Source organism: Camelina sativa, chromosome 12, assembly GCF_030686135.1.
Source record: "Camelina sativa cultivar CO46 ecotype springtype chromosome 12, ASM3068613v1".
In the NCBI taxonomy this organism is placed as follows: Eukaryota; Viridiplantae; Streptophyta; class Magnoliopsida; order Brassicales; family Brassicaceae; genus Camelina; species Camelina sativa.
This window is the reverse complement of record NC_141891.1, coordinates 18,468,891-18,486,449: the sequence shown is the minus strand read 5'-3', so window position 1 is coordinate 18,486,449 and position 17,559 is coordinate 18,468,891. Positions and strand designations below refer to the sequence as shown.

The window sequence follows — 17,559 nt, the reverse complement described above, 5'->3', positions numbered from 1 at the left end:
TTTTTGGTTTGATTTAGTTGCTAGCTACCAATTACCATGCTTTTGTGGTCGTGGGGACTTTTGCATTAAAGACCTTTAGACTCCTGGTCCTCATTTAGAAGCCACTTGGTTGTGATTATTTTTGTTTGCAAGCATACACTACTTCTCTAACTTGTATAACATTATTTCCTCCTCTCTCTCTTTTTTTGTTTTGTGTGTAAGGTATCCATTTTAGGAATGCCTCAAACAGATGGAGTTGAGTTTACTTCTAGGAACAACGAAAACGGACATGTTTTTGAAGATGAGGAGCTTCAGTCTCAATGGGCTGGTATTGAGAGATTACCAACTTTTGAAAGGATCACTACTGCTTTGTTCTGCAAAAGAGATGAACAAGGGAATAAAACCGAGAGACGAGTCATGGATGTTTCTAAACTTGAGGATCTTGATAGACGTTTGTTTATCGGTGAGCTCATCAGACATGTTGAGGATGATAATCTCCGCTTATTGCAGAACATAAGGAAGAGAATTGACGAGTAAGTCACACTTATCTCTGTCTCGACTAGTCATGAATTTAGAAGACAAGGTTATTGGTTTCAATATCATTCTCATGTATGCTTGTAGGGTTGGTATCGAGTTACCAACGATTGAAGTGAGGTTCAGTAATCTTTTTGTCGAAGCAGAGTGTGAGGTTGTTTATGGAAAGCCAATCCCAACTCTTTGGAATGCTATCACAAGCAAACTCTCTGTAAGTGTCTTTGACTTGTCTTTCTATTTTCATTTCCTTCTGAGATTCAATCCTTCCTTCCTTGTAATGGTTGATTTTGACAGAGATTCATGTGTTCAAAGCAAGAAAAGAAGATCTTGAAAGGTGTCAGTGGCATCATAAGGCCTAAAAGGTAGGTTCTTGAAGAAGAAAACTTCCTGCATTGTTTTCAAGAAGATTTGACGGTTTTTTTTTGTAGAATGACTCTGTTGCTTGGTCCTCCTGGTTGTGGTAAAACTACTCTACTACTCGCACTATCTGGAAGACTCGACCCTTCTTTAAAGGTTTGGTTCATTTTTGTCATTGAAGCGCGTTTATGTTTCATAAATCATATGGGTGTTATTGCTTCCACTTTTCAGACTAGAGGAGAAGTTAGTTACAATGGTCACTTCTTCTCAGAGTTTGTTCCTGAGAAAACATCGAGTTATGTAAGTCAAAACGATCTGCATATCCCAGAGCTTGGTGTGAGAGAGACACTCGATTTTTCCGGTTGTTTTCAAGGAACAGGAAGCCGTTTAGGTAAAGGGTACTAATGAATTCTTCTGTCTTTTGTATTATTGAACTTTACTGACCTTGAAAACTACTATAATCTTTATTATTCAACAGAAATGATGAAAGAGATTAGTAGAAGGGAGAAACTTAAAAGGATAGTGCCAGATCCTGATATAGATGCATACATGAAGGTAACATCAAACTTATGCATCTTCAATATAACAAAAATCTATAAAACTTGATTTGAAAGTTAACATTTTATCATGACAGGCAGCTTCAATAGAGGGTTCAAAAACTAATATACAAACCGACTATATCCTTAAGGTACTATATGATACTTGCAGAGTCTGTTCTTTTTTTTTCTATCAGAAGTTAGCTAATGCGTCTGTGTTTCAGATTCTAGGACTCAATATCTGTGCAGATACGCGTGTTGGAGATGCTTCAAGACCAGGAATATCTGGTGGTCAAAAGAGAAGATTAACTACAGGTACTTTTTAACTTTTCACAGAATGGGTTTTTAGGATCTTCCAAAGCAAACTTTCATATTTGGTATATACATATTGCAGGTGAGATGATCGTAGGTCCAATAAAAACTCTGTTCATGGATGAAATAACGAATGGTTTGGATAGCTCAACTACATTCCAGATTCTATCATGTCTCCACCAGTCTGTAAGTCTATCTGAGGGAACCATACTAGTTTCACTGCTTCAGCCTGCACCAGAAACATTTGAGCTTTTCGACGATGTGATTCTTATGGGAGAAGGAAAGATTATTTATCACGGTCCACGGGAACTTGTCTGTGGATTCTTTGAGGGTTGTGGATTTAAATGTCCAAATAGGAAGTCTGTAGCTGAGTTCCTTCAGGAGGTATGAATATGATAAATGATGATGATGATGATGATGATGATGATGATGATGATGATGATGATGATGATGATACTCTATTGTCTTGAAACTTTGATGATCGTCATGCTCTTTTTGATGCAGGTTATTTCAAGAAAAGATCAAGAACAGTATTGGTGTCACAGAGACAAACCATATTGTTATGTCTCCATTGACTCATTTATTGAGAAATTTGAAAAGTCTGATCTTGGATTACAACTACAAGATGAACTCTCCAAGACATGTGAAAAGAAGTCTCAGACGACTCTCAATGATGATGCACTATGCTTTAAAAAATACTCACTTAGTAACTGGGAGATGCTAAAAGCTTGTTCAAGAAGAGAGTTTCTTCTGATGAAACGTAACTCTTTCGTTTACGTGTTCAAATCTGGACTTGTGAGTTCTCTTTTTACTTTGCCAAAAAAGCTTTTACTTGTTTCTTTACTAAACCTTTTTTTAACCTCTTTTTTTGCAGCTATTGTTGATTGGATCCATCACAATAAGTGTTTATTTACGGACTGGTTCTACAAGAGATGCTCTTCACGCTAATTATCTTATGGGTTCTTTATTCTTTTCTCTCTTTAAACTTCTTGCTGATGGACTTCCAGAACTCGCCTTGACAATCTCGAGGATTGCCGTGTTCTGCAAGCAAAAAGAGCTTTACTTTTATCCAGCTTGGGCATATGCAATCCCTTCTGCTATTTTAAAGATACCAATTTCATTTCTTGAATCATTCCTCTGGACATCTCTGACATACTATGTCATTGGTTACAGTCCTGAGATGGGAAGGTACTAGTACAACAATCCCTTCAGTTCTTGAAACGTTTCTCTTCTTAACCAAAATATTTTGTGTTCTCTTCCTTCAGGTTCATTCGCCAGTTCTTGATCTTCTTCGCTTTACACCTTTCATGTATATCAATGTTCCGTGCTATAGCTGCCGTATTTCGAGATTTTGTTATTGCCACGACCATGGGAACCATCATTATAGTGATTATCACAGTATTTGGAGGGTTTATTGTTAGAAAACGTATGTTTTGTTATTTGGAACTTGAGTTATATAATAGGTCTTTGAATTTGGAGGTTTCATTGTAATGGTACTCTTGTTTTTTTCTCAGCTTCAATGCCTGCTTGGCTTGAGTGGGGGTTCTGGCTTTCTCCATTGTCCTACGCTGAGATTGGTCTAACCGCAAATGAGTTTTTTGCTCCACGGTGGAGGAAGGTAGTGAATTATTCTTCATAATTAGGCTTTTGACATTTTTGTAGCTAATTTTCTTGTTCATTATTGATCCTTATCATCTATTTTTATTACCATTAGATAACATCTGAAGACATAACCTTGGGGGAACAAGTTCTAGATGCTCGCGGGTTGAACTTTGGTAGTCAATCTTACTGGAATGCATTTGGCGCTTTGATTGGCTTCACACTCTTCTTCAATACTGTTTTTGCACTGGCCTTAACCTTTCTAAAGAGTAAGTTCACAAGATACATATATATAGAAGATGTGACTTAATTAATGAAGATGTGACTTAATGAAGTTGTTATTTCTCAGCTTCGCAGAGGTCTCGCGCTATAGTTTCTCGTGAGAAGAACACTCAAAGCTCAGAGAAAGAATATGTATCAAGTTCTGAAACTGCTTCCCAATTCAAAAATGCATTGCCTTTCGAGCCCTTTACTTTCACATTTCAAGACGTACAATATTTTATTGAGACTCCTCAGGTAAAGACTAAAGAGTATTAAGTTTTCTTGAATCTTTTCAAACAAGACATAAGAGTTATAATGAGTAGATATATATATATATATATATATATATATCATTTCTGTTAAAAAGGGAAAGAAGCTGCAGCTTCTCTCTGACGTTTCAGGAGCATTCAAGCCAGGTGTTCTCACTGCTCTAATGGGTGTGAGTGGGGCTGGTAAAACGACTCTTCTTGATGTTCTCTCGGGTAGGAAAACACGTGGTGACATTAAAGGAAAGATTGAAGTAGGCGGTTACCTTAAGGTTCAAGAAACATTTGCACGAGTTTCAGGTTATTGTGAACAGTTTGATATTCATTCTCCCAATTTAACTGTCCAAGAGTCTCTACAATACTCTGCTTGGCTTCGACTTCCTTCTAACATCAATTCAGAAACGAAGAGCGTAAGTCATTATTTGGTAAAACAGAAGTTGTCCTTTTAGCTTCCTTGTCTTAGTATTTTTCTTTATTTTTTTGTCTTTTCAGGCAATAGTTAATGAAGTTCTTGAGACGATAGAGCTAAAGGAGATTAAAGATTCCATAGTAGGAATGGCTGGAATTAGCGGTTTAACAACAGAACAACGCAAAAGACTAACAATAGCTGTTGAGCTTGTTTCGAATCCTTCAATCATATTTATGGATGAACCAACAACAGGATTAGATGCAAGAGCTGCTGCAATTGTGATAAGAGCTGTGAAGAACATTGCTGAGACTGGCAGAACTGTTGTTTGCACAATTCACCAGCCGAGCATAGATATCTTTGAAGCATTTGATGAGGTAAAAAAGTTGTAAAATTAAGATTCATCTCATTATGAAGTTTCATACATCATATTGACCATTCAATTGCAGCTGATTCTGATGAAAAATGGAGGAAAGATTATCTACTATGGACCTCTTGGACAACATTCATGCAAAGTTATCGAATATTTCATGGTCAGTTTCTATAAATAATACTGAAACTGTTGCAATATAAAGTATGGTTTATTCTTTATTTAGAACCAAGAAATTTCTACTGTAGAGCATTCCTGGAGTTTCGAAAATGAAAGAGAACTCTAATCCAGCCACTTGGATACTAGACCTTATTTCTAAATCATCAGATGACAAACTTGGTGTTGATTTGGCACAGATGTACAAGGAATCAACTTTGTTTAAGTAAGTCTATATAAACAAGAATCACTTAATTAAATACCCTGGATGTTGTTTTGCCTGAAACTGTTATAGTCTCTTTTTTTTTTTTTTGTTGTTCTGTTTTAGGGAGAACAAAATGGTAATTGAGGGAATGAGATGTACATCTTTAGAATCTGAAGGTTTGATCTTGTCTTCACGATATGCTCAAACGGGTTGGGAACAATTCAAAGCATGCCTATGGAAACACCATCTCTCTTATTGGAGAAACCCTTCTTACAATCTCACTCGCATCATTTTCATGTGTTTCACTTCTGTTCTCTGTGGCACTCTTTTCTGGCAAAAAGCTAAGGAAATGTTCGTCACTCCCGTCGCCATCTTTCTTGAATCCAGCTTTGAACCGCGTGATTCCCTTAATCAAACTTTGTTTACCTCTCTTTCTTTGCAGAAACAATCAGCAAGATCTATTCAACATATTTGGCTCAATGTTCACGGTTGTTCTATACTCTGGAATAAACAACTGCTCAACTGTGTTGTTTTGCGTTGCAACCGAACGTAATGTCTTTTACCGTGAAAGATTTGCTCGTATGTACAACTCATGGGCGTATTCCCTTGCTCAGGTGTTGGTTGAAATTCCATACTCATTGTTCCAATCTATTGTATATGTGATAATCGTGTACCCTATGGTTGGCTATCACTGGTCGGTCTTCAAAGTGTTTTGGAGCTTCTACTCAATCTTCTGCTCCTTGCTCATCTTCAACTATTTCGGCATGCTTTTAGTCGTCGTGACCCCAAATGTTCACGTTGCTTTTACTCTCCGTTCTTCTTTTTACTCTGTTGTCAATCTTTTTGCTGGTTATGTCATGCCAAAACCAGTAAGTCCTCTTACCTCTCTTCACCAAGTATCTTTAAGTTCAATTCTTGTTGTTATGAGATTTTGAGAGTTTTTGTTGTTGGTGTAGAACATCCCAAAATGGTGGATTTGGATGTATTACTTGAGCCCTACGTCATGGGTTTTGAACGGATTGCTCACATCGCAGTATGGAGATATGGATAAAGAGATACTAGCTTTTGGAGAGAAGAAGAAGGTTTCAGCTTTCTTGGAAGGCTATTTTGGTTATAAATATGACTCTTTGGCTCTTGTAGCTGTCGTCCTTATCGCCTTCCCCATTCTCTTGGCATCTCTTTTCGCATTCTTCATTGGTAAACTCAATTTCCAAAAGAAGTGAATTCCAATATATATATATATATATATATATATATATACTTATATAAAGGAGAATGTTTTGGTATTTACAAATGAGTTTTTTATAAGAAACAAGTAGAAATAAAATAAAAAGCTTCCAAAATTAGTGAACAAACTGTTACTACAATTGTGCAAAACAAAACAAAAAGGTGCAATCGAGAAAACTCACATAACTTAAAAACTCAAAACTTTGGATAGAGAATGAGACTAACCATATACATAAGAAGGAACTGAATTTTCTTCTTCTCCTTCCACTTGTTACAAAAAGAGTGAGACAAAGAAACAACCTATGGTGTTAAATGCAGAATCGTGCGAGTTTTCTGGATGGTCAAAGTCAAGAAAGCTAACCCACCTATTGAGCACTAAGGTTGATGCGAGCAGAGTTCTCTTACATACACACTGTCGCATCAACAAGCTTACCTCGGAGTCCACCACTGGTTTCGAGCAGAAGAACCGTAGACCTTTGCTCTGGCTTTTTTAGCTGATTCTTGAAGAGAATAGCAAATACAAAATTGCTAAGTGTTCATGGCAATTAGCTCATCCGACATGCATTGCCTTACATTAATGACCATTGATTTGTTATAAGACGAGGAGATGTCACAACATTGGCGGCGAGGAGAACCCATCTGAGAAAAGAAAAATGTGAACCCGGGAAAAACTGAAGGGCATTTTACTGATAAGCAAGAGATATAAGATTATTACCTGTTCAGCACCAAGTTCTAGCTTACGAGATAGAACTCTGATGCGTTCTAGACGCTTAACAGCTTCTGCTCTGTGGCAATGTCCGACTCTATGGAGATAATAGTTACTCCATGTTCCCTCAGTTCCATCTGATCCTACACTGTCCAAGAAAAAGACGAGGGGTCTCGCACATGGATCCCTGGGATAATCTCTTGTACTGAACATATAATTGCTTTGAACCCCTGACCCTCTCCTCCATGTAGAAAACGTCTTTTGCAGGGTGAGAAGTTCCGGGAGAAGTTTATTACCTTCATAAACTTGAATCGCGTAACCCCACACAACCGAAACAGTCACTGTGTTCAAAGAATCATAACACACACTCTGCTGCAAAATCCTCCCTGTATCTAAACTTGAAGCCCCGATAAGACGAGCCACAGACTCTGTCCGGTTCATTTTTGGAAAGAACGGATCAACTGCGTCCAAGTGATGAAGGGATACCAATGGAGATAACGGGTGTGCACATAGCAGACCAAATATGTTCCCTCTTACATCCATCTATGAAAAGAGCACATAGTAATATTAAAATTAACTTCTCTTGCATCAAAACTCATATAAGGTTAGGTAAGCAAATTAGACTTCTCCGGAAAATACTGCTATCGAAAGGAACATACTAACTACATTATCCAATATCAACCACATAAGGCAACTAACCTAACGCTTTCAATCACTGAACTAAACTCGTCTAATATGGAAATCTCTCAGAAAATTTCTTGCTCAGCAATCAGCATCAATGTCACAGTGAGCTACCAACTTTTCAAATCAAATTCAAGGCTTTAAAGTGTCTCAAATTCTCAATCATACGAAAATTGTTTCAACTAATTTAGTAAAAATAAAAGTGTAATTCCTTTATTACCTGATGAAATCCAGGTTCATGAGTCAAGGTAACACCAAGCTCAGCCAAGCAAGAGAAGATCCTAGAGTCACTTCCATACATATGCGAATACCTCATCAAACAAGAATCCAAAACCTTAGCCAAAACCTTAGCAAGCGAAGCACTAATGGCGAAACCTCCTCCACCAAACGCCATATCAAACGAATACCTAACATTCTGATCATAAAACTCCGAATTACTCCCGACGTAATACCATTTCCGGTGATCATACTTAGACAAAACCTTCACCAAATTATCTACAAAGAACACAGTATCATCGTCGCCGAACACAAACCACCGCACATCTTTATCTCCTCGATCCACAATCTCCTTAACGACACGAGCCACACGAATCGCTGATCGGAGACCACCAGGGAAGTTATAAGGAAACCTAGAAACGTCTTTAGATACAGCCACAGGAGGGAGAGTTGGATCGGGCTCCAATCCACCGCGATCGAGAAACACGACGGCGCGTGTAGACTCAGGAGTATACCAGAGACGAACGTAGGAGCTACGACGGAGCCAAGAGTCGTGAGAAGCGGCGATCGAGAAGAGTAAGTGACGGCGCCGAGTGGGGAACACGGACAAGGATCTAGCGATCGATGAAATCTTCTCACGGCGGAAGGTTCCGTAGGAGAAGATGATGTAGATGATGAAACAGAAGATGAGTAACAAGAAGATGTTTCTGATTCGTGTGTAAGTTAGCGCCGGGGATTTGGCCGGAAAGAGCATTTCCGGCGAGAGGGATTCGAGTCGTGAGAGTGATGGATCAGGTCGTCTCTTACGTCTTGTTTGGTTCATTTTCTTGGTTTCGGTTTTTAGAGTTTCTTCTTCTTCTCTGTACTGTAGAGAGTCGACGACGGTTAAGTTTCTCTCTCGGAAAGTGGTAGAGCGAAGCCGTCACTTTCAGTGAATAAGCTTTGGTCATTTGAGTTTGCGGGTCGGGTATTTCAGATCCGGCTCTAATTCTCGGACCTTCTAGATGACGTTGAAGGTCAGGAGTTGTGTAAATCTATTTTGTAATAATGACTTAGGCCATCATTAACGGCACAACATCCTTGGTGTTCTAAGACCAAAAAAAATAATAAAAATAAAAATAATAAAAATAAGGAATAGTGGGCTTAGATCAATTTTTTTTTATCTTGAATAAAAACTTATTTAAGTCCAGTTCTCGTTCGACGTGACTTCACGTGATTGGTCGAGATTTTTTGCAAAGAAAAAAAAAATTCATTTCTCTTCTGATCGATTAGTATTCCGGCGATTTCTCCTTCTGTTCGATATCGTCGGCTGAGGTCACTATTTTCGCCGGCTGAGGTTAGTATTCCGGCGATTTCTCCTTCTTCGTTCGTCCTCGTCCCCAAGTCATCGGAGGTCTTTAGCGTCACGCGATTCGAAGATTCTGATCACCGTATAGTCTTCTTCATCCTTTTCTCCTTCTTCTCTTTTGATTTGATTTCTCATTGACGAGCTCAAGTTTTGTAATGCTTATATATATATATATCTAAGATCTCTTGTTGATTTTGCTTAGGAAAATCTAAGAGTGAACAATAGACACGAAAATTTTTCTGATTCCGTTTTAGTGTCAACAAATCCTGTGAGGATTTTTAGTGCTGAATTTTTCACATTCTTGTAAAGTTGATACGTCGTTTCTCAGATTGTTACGGGTTCTGTGCTTACCTTTTATGGGATTACATGTATTTAAATTCTATGTTGCATTGATCCGATTGCTTTATTAGATAGATTCTCTCAAGTGGTTGATGTGATTGTGGTTTTGGTTTCTTATCTTCGCTGGAAGCTCATAGTGTAGAGATTTTGTTTGGAATTGGAGTTGATCTTTTAAGTTATACGGTTATCTATTTGGTTTGTTAAGGTTTGCTAAAATGAGTGTGGTGGGATTTGATGTTGGGAATGAGAATTGTGTTATTGCGGTTGCAAAGCAACGAGGGATCGATGTTCTGTTGAACGATGAGTCCAACAGAGAGAATCCTGCTATGGTTTCGTTCGGTGAGAAGCAGAGATTCATGGGTGCTGCTGCTGCTGCTTCTGCTACTATGCATCCCAAATCTACCATTTCGCAGCTAAAGAGATTGATCGGTAGGAAATTTAGGGAACATGGGTGAGATACAGAGCTTTAGTCCTGTGCAGATATTAGCAGCCGCCTCAGATCACTGTCACCTTTGTGAATGGCGTTGAGGAAGCTTTTGATGCAGCTGCAACATTTGCTCAGTCGATTCGAAAGATGATTCTCGATAAAGGTAATTATCTTGAGACAGAGCAGATGTTTCGTGAAGCCGGTGAGCAGTGGCCTGTGCTTATCCCTGATGAAGAGATTCTCCAAGAGGCTCCTGGTGTTAAGGTCTCTCTCATTTTGTCTCATTTGAGTCTAGAAAGTATAATACTTTGGAAACAGTTTAAGCTGATATGAATGGTCTTGTTCAGTTATGTGTCAATCATTTTCTCTGTGTAGTATTTGCAGGTTTGATAGACAGACCTTTGTATTAGATTATTCGTTGTGTTTGCATCAATAGCATTTCTTTATGCGTAGAGTTTTCAGGTCTGTTACTGAACCTTTATGTCTGGTTTAATGGTGTTTTGCAGCCGAGAAAAGCAGAAGACAAGAAGTGATGCTGCTGCATCATTGATATCTCTTGGTGTAATCTCATTGAATTGGCAAAACTAGCTTTTTGGAATGTTCACTCAGTACGCTGCAACTCGATCTGTTCTACGTTTCACCAAAACATCTAAGCCGGCCATCATTAACTTCTTATCTAAAGTTTTGTAGGTAAGTATTAATAATTTTTTGTCCAAGGATCATTGAATTTGGTTTGTATCTTTGTTCACATTCAAGTTTTGGTCTATAGTTAATAATAAATTACATCTTTGTAAAATGTTTAAGAATATTATATTATTATATATTTATTCTAAGAACACCAAAATTAGTTCCCCTATTTTTTTAACCTATGATCTTAACAACTGATCTTACATTATTTTCACTATATATTTAATCTAAGAACACAAAAAAAGTTACCCCATTAATGATGCCCTTACGGAACAAAAAAAACCAAACATATCTCATTTCTTTTTTTTTTTTTCTCAACATCAACTATTCATTAACCAAGATAATACATCTAAATCAAAGATACTTAACATTCCTCTCTAAAGAGTTGGACCAAATGCAATAAGTCGATCAAGTAAAACCCCGAATCACTAGCGGATCCAACACTACCTAACCCGAGAAACATTGCATTTTTCTACCACAACGAGATAGATAACACACCACAACTCGGTGTGAAACATCTCTTAAACCACCTAAAAAAACCTATGACACAAGAACAACTACTAACACAAAGAAGACCAACCTATACTGAAGAACAATTCAAATCCAAGCTATTAGAATCTCATGATCGGCGATTTAAACTTGTCCCAATAGCATCAACACCCAGTAGCGCAAAATCAGAAAAGCTTGGTATCTTCGGCTTTCATTGTTCCGGTCCTAAACAAAAAAATGGACCATACATCCGACTGAACCGACCAAGAGACGCAAAGCAAATCAGCAAGAGGAAAGGCTTCTCCGAAGTTATCTCGCAAATCCATAATGCTAATCAACTAAAGATAAGAAATTGGAGCACAGATTAGCATAACTTCACCTCACGGTGCATTTTCGGATTGGCCACATCGCATCTGCCTTATCGTCTTGCTTCTTAGCCGGACTGAAACCAGAAAATTGAGGAAGCTCTCAAGAACGCCGGCTTAAGGGATATCCTCAAATCTCGGCCACCAATGTACACATAATCCTCCCTAATAACCGGTAGACTCTAACCCCGACTCAACCGATAATCTCCGGACAGACTAGGATCTCCAGCAAAGAGGTAGGGTGTAGCAAAAGGGCGCAACCCAAGTCCCAGATCCGAACCCTGAAGCTACGAAGAAGGCCGCCCGGAGCAGCTTTGAACCACCACCATCAGCCGCCAGAGAGGAAACAAGCCGAGATCCCGCTCCGAAGCATCAGCCTAGATGAGCCACTCCTCAGCACCACCAGAGAGGAAGAGATTGGGGGACCAAACTACTACTACAACTGGAAATAAAGCAAAGAAGAAGAGCAGAGGCCTCTCACACCGCCGGCGATGCCCCGAGCGGCGGAGAGGCAAGCGAGAATCCGACGACAGCGGTTGGAGACTAGGGTTTTGGAAGAGGCGTGTTTCTTCTAATGAGTTGACTCCCAAACATATCTCATTTAATTATTCACACCAAAAAAATCTCATTTTATTATTATTTTTTCAAAAATACCTCATCTATTTAAAATTTAAAAGCAAAAACCTTCAAAAAAAATTCCCATCTATTTTTTTTGGAAGAAATATACCTTAATTCAATATTTTTATTCTAAAAATATCTTATTTTAAAATTATTAGTAGAATCGAATCCATGATTTAATAGCTGTTAATGGACGTTACATACTTATTATACGATGTTATATGTTAATTCCATGACCAATATGAGCTGAAGATGCTTCTGCTTGCATGTTACCAACCCCATATATCCGGTTCTTTTTCTTCGGAGCAACCTGCCAACAAAACATATACACACCATAAGTGTTTACACAAACATAAGTGTTTACACAAACATAAACAGTGAAGCATGTTTTACCTCTGCATAAATTTGGTTCTTCATAGTTACTGATAACCCGCCGGAAGCACTACTCTCCATGTTATCCGTTGATAATAGCTCAGACTCAGCTTCAGCTATCTTTGACGACACTTCATTGAACACCTTCTCAGACAGTCCATCAACAAACGACTCATCAGGTTTTCTATGAGTGTCTTCTAGGACTCACAGGAAATCAGGTAGTGGCTCACCAGTGCTCTCAGACTAAAAACAGAGAAATGAAACAACTATATTACTATATTGTAGATATGATATGATTAATGAACTTGTGTTAAACAAAGATACTTACAAGCTTTCATGCTCGGGCTTTAAAAGAGGTCTGACCAGAACGGTGCTTATGTATTCCGGTGCCATCAGGATCACTATAGCGAGCATACGGCTATTAATACTCTTTGCTTCTGATTTTGGTTCACACGAAAACAATACCAAGCTATCCCATACGGTAGGATCAAGCCACCGCGGCATTGCATCATTACCTTTCTTCCTCCACTTACCCTTCCACCGAGACACTTGATCACTCATCCGGCTCTTCAACTTCTTTTCAGACTCAGCTCTAACTCTTCCATTGATGGACGCATCCCAGTTATATGTTTGCTTGTAAAGACATAACATGAATCATAATCAGAATCAGAACCAGAATCAAGTGATAAACACACAAAATCTGTAATTTATACACATCAACAACTCTGTAACTTACCGCAAAAGTTTCAAACAACCGGTTTACAACCGGACCTGGTGTTTGGGTCCAATTGGCATGAGCTGATTTGAAATCTCTTTCAAAAATGGCCCGGACAGTAGCAGCAACCGAAGAATCCTGGTCAAACCTACAAAACATAAGATAAAAGGAATGAGGATCATTGAAAATACAAAACATAAAGATAAACTATAGGTTAGATACATAACAATCTCACCAAAGAGTACCCAGAGGTCGCTAAGGATCCAGTTTTGGTAAGCTAGCACGCCCGGGACTTGCAAGTAACTGTTCCAAAGTGAAAAAAGTTTGAGAGACAGAAACACTGTTGATACGCGAAGTTGATTGCTGAGGAGGATTCTCATCATGCATCGCCGGAGAGCTTCCATGAGGATTATCATCATGCATCGCCGGAGAGCTTCCATGAGGATTATCAGCATGTATCGCCGGTGATGTATCTTGAGAAGAAGCGGGAGAAGGCAACCTTCGGGGAGGAGCAGAAGCAGAATGTGTCCTTCGAGCAGAGACTGGAGGACTTAACCCTTGAGAAGCAATGAAGTTTCTGTAAACGTTTTGGTCTCGAGAAGACATCTGAAAGCAGAAAAAAACCTGATTAGAAACACAAAAATTGAAATAACCCTAAAATTAACTTAATCGAATTCGAAACCCTAAATATTCATTAAAACCCAAATCGAATCATAACCTAAAACCAAATTGAATCCCCAAATTCGAAACCCTAAAATCTAATTAAAACCCAAATCGAATCATAACCGAAACCCAAATTGAATCCCCAAATTCGAAACCCTAAAATCAAATTTAAAACCTAATCGAATCATGACCCTAAACCCCAAATTGAATCCCCAATTTTGAAACCCTAATTTAGAAGGGGAGAGGAGGAGACTTACTGGCAAAGAGAGAAGAGATCAAGTCGGAGATTAGGTTCGGACAAGAGATTCAGAGGACAAGAGAGAAGAGGAGGAGTTAGGGTTCGGACAAGTGATTCAGAGGACAAGAGGGAAGAGGAGGAGTTGGGGTTCGAGAAGGGTTAACCGGGACTGAGAGAAGAGGAGGAGACTAACCGGAAAAGACAGAAGAGATCGGAGAAGAGAGAAGAAATCGGAGAAGAGAAGGATTAGGGAACTAGGGTTTTTCTTTTGGCTGCGGATTAGTCGAGGTTTGAACTTCGCTCAAACTAGGTTTTCTAGTTATATAGAAAAACACCGCGTCGCAAATCTCTCGCAAATATTGCTATGGTCCCTCGCAAATCCCTAGCAAGCATATAAAAATATGTAATTAATATTTCCAGACATTGTGAGAGAATTGCGAGAGACCGTAGCAAATCCCTCGCAAAGTCTTTAGGGTTTAGGGTTTGAAATTGTCATTTGTCCCCTATCTTTGATTATAAATCTTTAATGACATCATTTTAATCATTAATAGTAATGTAATTAGTCTTAAGGGTTTAGGTTCATGGGTTTAAAGTTGTTATTTGCGAGGAAATTGCTATGTTGTGGATAATTTGCGACAAATTTGCTATGTGTCTAGCAAATCAGTCGCAAATTTGTCGCAAACCTTGAATATCTAATTTGTAAAAACCATCATAGTCAAATAAACTTTCAAGTATATTATAAGGTCCAATGGTCTCATCATACTCTTTTCTACCATCAAACTTTCCAAAAGTGTCCAATTTTGCATCTTACTTTACACATTAACTATCTTCTACACTATATCATATATATGTTTGTTACATTTAGACAAATATTTGCCAAATATTCCAAATTGTCCAATTCTCCAACAATTTTGTGTTGCACTACTATCTTTGATTATAAGTTTTGGATTCATCTTTTTAATCATTAATAGTAATGTAATTAGTCTTTAGGGTTTAGGATTTAGGGATTAGGGTTAAGGGTTTAAAGTTGTTATTTGCGAGGGAATTGCTATACCTCTAGCAAATCAGTCGCAAATCCATCGCAAACTTTGAATATCTAATTTATAAAAACCATCAAAATAATTTTAAAAGTTAGTAAAATTACTTTCAAGTATATTATAAGGTCCAATGTCTCATCATACTCTTTTCTATCATCTTTTAAATCATTAATATATAGTAATGTATTTTAGAATAATTCACCTTATTAATTCACCTTAGTAGTGTATTTTAGAATAGTTCACATTCAAATGTATTTCAGAATAATGCATATTAAGTTTTGTAATATTTATAAAAAAATTAATTTCCTAACTTTGCAATGAAATTGCTATGGCTTTCGCAATTCACTCGCAATTCCATAGCAAATTTGCTATGGATTCTGTTTTCGTAAAATCGTCGCAATCTTGCGATGGATTTGCGAGGGGTGGGACCTTCCCAGCGAATATGTCATAAATGCCTCGCAAATGAGCAGCAGATTTGCGACGACCGTGTTCCTTGCAATTTTGCAAGGTATATGCTAGGGATTTTTAATTTCTCGTCCTCGCAACTTGTCCTCGCAAAATGCGTGTTTTCTTGTAGTGTTATGTCCTTTAAGTTTTGCTTATTTAATTTGTTTTATTTACAACATTAACCCATAACGATTTTCCTAAAATAACATTTCCTAGAAACTCAATTAATGGAACTATTTAAATCGACCTAATTTGATACGTTTGTTGCCATAAATAGCTTGACAACATTTATACATTTTGATTTTTCCAAAAATAATTCTACGCATTAAATTTTCAATCCCATAAAAATCTCCAAACCTATTTTAATAGATTTATAAAATTCAGCCGATGAGATTAAGGGACCGATGGAATTAAGAACAAAAAAAAAAACTGCAGAAAATTAGAAGAGGAGGTCGGGAAAAAGAAGTAAAGGAGGGAGAAAATTTTTGATTATAAAAATGAAAGCTTTTAAATAATGAAAGCTTTTAAAATCCATAAGTGATGAAGGTGTTTCTAACGTGGGTTTGGTGATAACTTATATATGGAACGTTAGTTTTGTTTTATTAAAGTATACTATTTTACATTTTCAATTAGAACTGAAACAATATACAGCTTCAGAATATATATTTATTGATTAGTGAAAAATCTAAAAAAACATGATTTAATAGTACAAGCTAGGTTTAAAATTATTTTCATATGAGTTCTAAATTTATTAACTTGCATATTCTACTCACATTATATATGTATTTATATTAAAAAAAAAATTACTTCCGACATATCTCTATATTGCTCTACATAAAAAAACACAATTATGCGGTATACCACGGGTCAAAACCTAAATAATATTTTAACATCTATATTAAAAATAAAAATAAAAACTTAATCATTTTATTTAAAAAACATAAAGTTATATATAAAAAATTGAAATCGGTAAATCAAATAAATATTAATAACTAGAAAAATCTAAAAATTAATAAAACAATAACAAAATAACAAACAAATACAACATAATTTTAAATTTTATAAATTATAGTCCCGCGATATACCGCTAATTAAATCCTAGGTTCTTTCATATTCTACTTTTATCCAAATCCTACTCCATCTTCACAACTAATCTATTCCACGACAAAAAAAAACGACAAATCTACCATTGTCATATATGTCCCTGTTTCACATGTGTTAATTGCTGGAAAGTTACATTTCATCATAAAAGATCACTATCGTAAAACCCCAACAGCATCGTCGTAAACCATATCTTAACACTATATTATACATATATATACATATTATTATTTGTTTAAACACGTGAGGTTAAAATTTAATGTCGTTTAATGATTCTAGGACTAGAACATATGTTAATGGTTATCAAACTGCGTGTTCAAATTCATCAACAATTCAAATATAAAGTATTTTTAGACCAAATCTATTTAAATAAGATATTTTTCTTCCAACAAAAACAATTAAAATATAAAACGCCAAAAAAAGTATTTTTTGTTAAAATTAGCGTCTTTAAATGATTGTATAACATCAGTTAACGGCTGATAAATTACGGATTCAATTCAAAATATAATAAAATTTTAATCTAAAAATAATTAAATAAGATACTTTACTTCCAACCTAAATAGTTAAAGTATTAGGCGTAAAAAAAAAATAGAAAGAGTATTGTTTGGATTTTTTTGCTGATGACTTGCTACAACATTACAAGGACAATCCACATCGGGTAATTATAGGATCAAGCTAACGACGACGTTTATCAAAGATAATGTCGGTGATGCGTAGTGATTAAAGATTTCGTATATACAACCATTTAGGACGTGAATGGAAGCAGTTATTATGCGGTTTTCAAAACAACTTTAACAAAACCGCACAACTTCACCCAATCAGAAGAAAAAAGTTATTTTACGTATTTTAAAAAAAAAAAAACAAAAAGCGGATTTTTTAGCAGATAAATGCTTTGGACTGCG

The 17,559-nt window shown here is 36.9% G+C and overlaps 3 protein-coding genes across 4 annotated transcripts; 2 read left to right on the top strand and 1 right to left on the bottom strand.

Annotated features, from left to right (window-relative positions):
• The first annotated feature begins 44 nt into the window (after window positions 1-44).
• Window positions 45-6,213, top strand: LOC104732127 (ABC transporter G family member 42). Of its 2 annotated transcripts, none has more exons than XR_015574533.1 (22): window positions 45-512; window positions 601-724; window positions 808-875; window positions 942-1,026; window positions 1,102-1,261; window positions 1,349-1,425; window positions 1,505-1,558; window positions 1,631-1,721; window positions 1,801-2,102; window positions 2,223-2,513; window positions 2,593-2,906; window positions 2,984-3,144; window positions 3,233-3,336; window positions 3,433-3,586; window positions 3,667-3,833; window positions 3,980-4,254; window positions 4,337-4,627; window positions 4,700-4,783; window positions 4,869-5,002; window positions 5,105-5,332; window positions 5,424-5,850; window positions 5,938-6,213. XR_015574533.1 is itself a non-coding variant. In XM_010451655.2 (22 exons), the coding sequence occupies exons 1-22, from the start codon at window positions 217-219 to the stop codon at window positions 6,202-6,204; spliced, it is 4,188 nt and encodes a 1,395-aa protein (XP_010449957.2). In that variant the 5' UTR covers window positions 45-216; the 3' UTR covers window positions 6,205-6,213. The 2 variants fall into 2 exon arrangements, 1 of the variants encoding a protein (XP_010449957.2); XM_010451655.2 differs by having other exon boundaries at window positions 3,946-4,254.
• A 156-nt stretch (window positions 6,214-6,369) lies between these two features.
• Window positions 6,370-9,053, bottom strand: LOC104732128 (uncharacterized). Its single transcript, XM_010451656.3, has 3 exons — window positions 7,816-9,053; window positions 6,924-7,457; window positions 6,370-6,847 (listed from the first exon to the last, which is right to left on the bottom strand). The coding sequence occupies exons 1-3, from the start codon at window positions 8,632-8,634 to the stop codon at window positions 6,737-6,739; spliced, it is 1,464 nt and encodes a 487-aa protein (XP_010449958.2). The 5' UTR covers window positions 8,635-9,053; the 3' UTR covers window positions 6,370-6,736.
• Window positions 9,054-9,713: 660 nt separating this feature from the next.
• On the top strand, window positions 9,714-10,788 carry LOC147930709 (uncharacterized). The gene is made up of 3 exons (XM_087476994.1): window positions 9,714-9,878; window positions 9,986-10,189; window positions 10,432-10,788. The coding sequence occupies exons 1-3, from the start codon at window positions 9,714-9,716 to the stop codon at window positions 10,456-10,458; spliced, it is 396 nt and encodes a 131-aa protein (XP_087333120.1). The 3' UTR covers window positions 10,459-10,788.
• Window positions 10,789-17,559: the final 6,771 nt, after the last annotated feature.

What these genes read in the sequence shown, in the direction of transcription:
- LOC104732127 (XM_010451655.2), top strand. Translation starts at nt 217, where the DNA reads ATGCCTCAAACAGATGGAGTTGAGTTTACTTCTAGGAACAACGAAAAC. An exon ending in TAGCTGAGTTCCTTCAGGAG is followed by an intron (nt 2,103 to 2,222) that starts GTATGAATATGA and finishes TTTTTGATGCAG; the next exon opens with GTTATTTCAAGAAAAGATCA. An exon ending in TGGCAAAAAGCTAAGGAAAT is followed by an intron (nt 5,333 to 5,423) that starts GTTCGTCACTCC and finishes CTTTCTTTGCAG; the next exon opens with AAACAATCAGCAAGATCTAT.
- LOC147930709 (XM_087476994.1), top strand. Translation starts at nt 9,714, where the DNA reads ATGAGTGTGGTGGGATTTGATGTTGGGAATGAGAATTGTGTTATTGCG. An exon ending in GTGCTGCTGCTGCTGCTTCT is followed by an intron (nt 9,879 to 9,985) that starts GCTACTATGCAT and finishes TGCAGATATTAG; the next exon opens with CAGCCGCCTCAGATCACTGT. An exon ending in AAGAGGCTCCTGGTGTTAAG is followed by an intron (nt 10,190 to 10,431) that starts GTCTCTCTCATT and finishes GGTGTTTTGCAG; the next exon opens with CCGAGAAAAGCAGAAGACAA.
- LOC104732128 (XM_010451656.3), bottom strand. Translation starts at nt 8,634, where the DNA reads ATGAACCAAACAAGACGTAAGAGACGACCTGATCCATCACTCTCACGA. An exon ending in ATGAACCTGGATTTCATCAG is followed by an intron (nt 7,458 to 7,815) that starts GTAATAAAGGAA and finishes CTCTTTTCATAG; the next exon opens with ATGGATGTAAGAGGGAACAT. An exon ending in TAGAACTTGGTGCTGAACAG is followed by an intron (nt 6,848 to 6,923) that starts GTAATAATCTTA and finishes TTCTTTTCTCAG; the next exon opens with ATGGGTTCTCCTCGCCGCCA.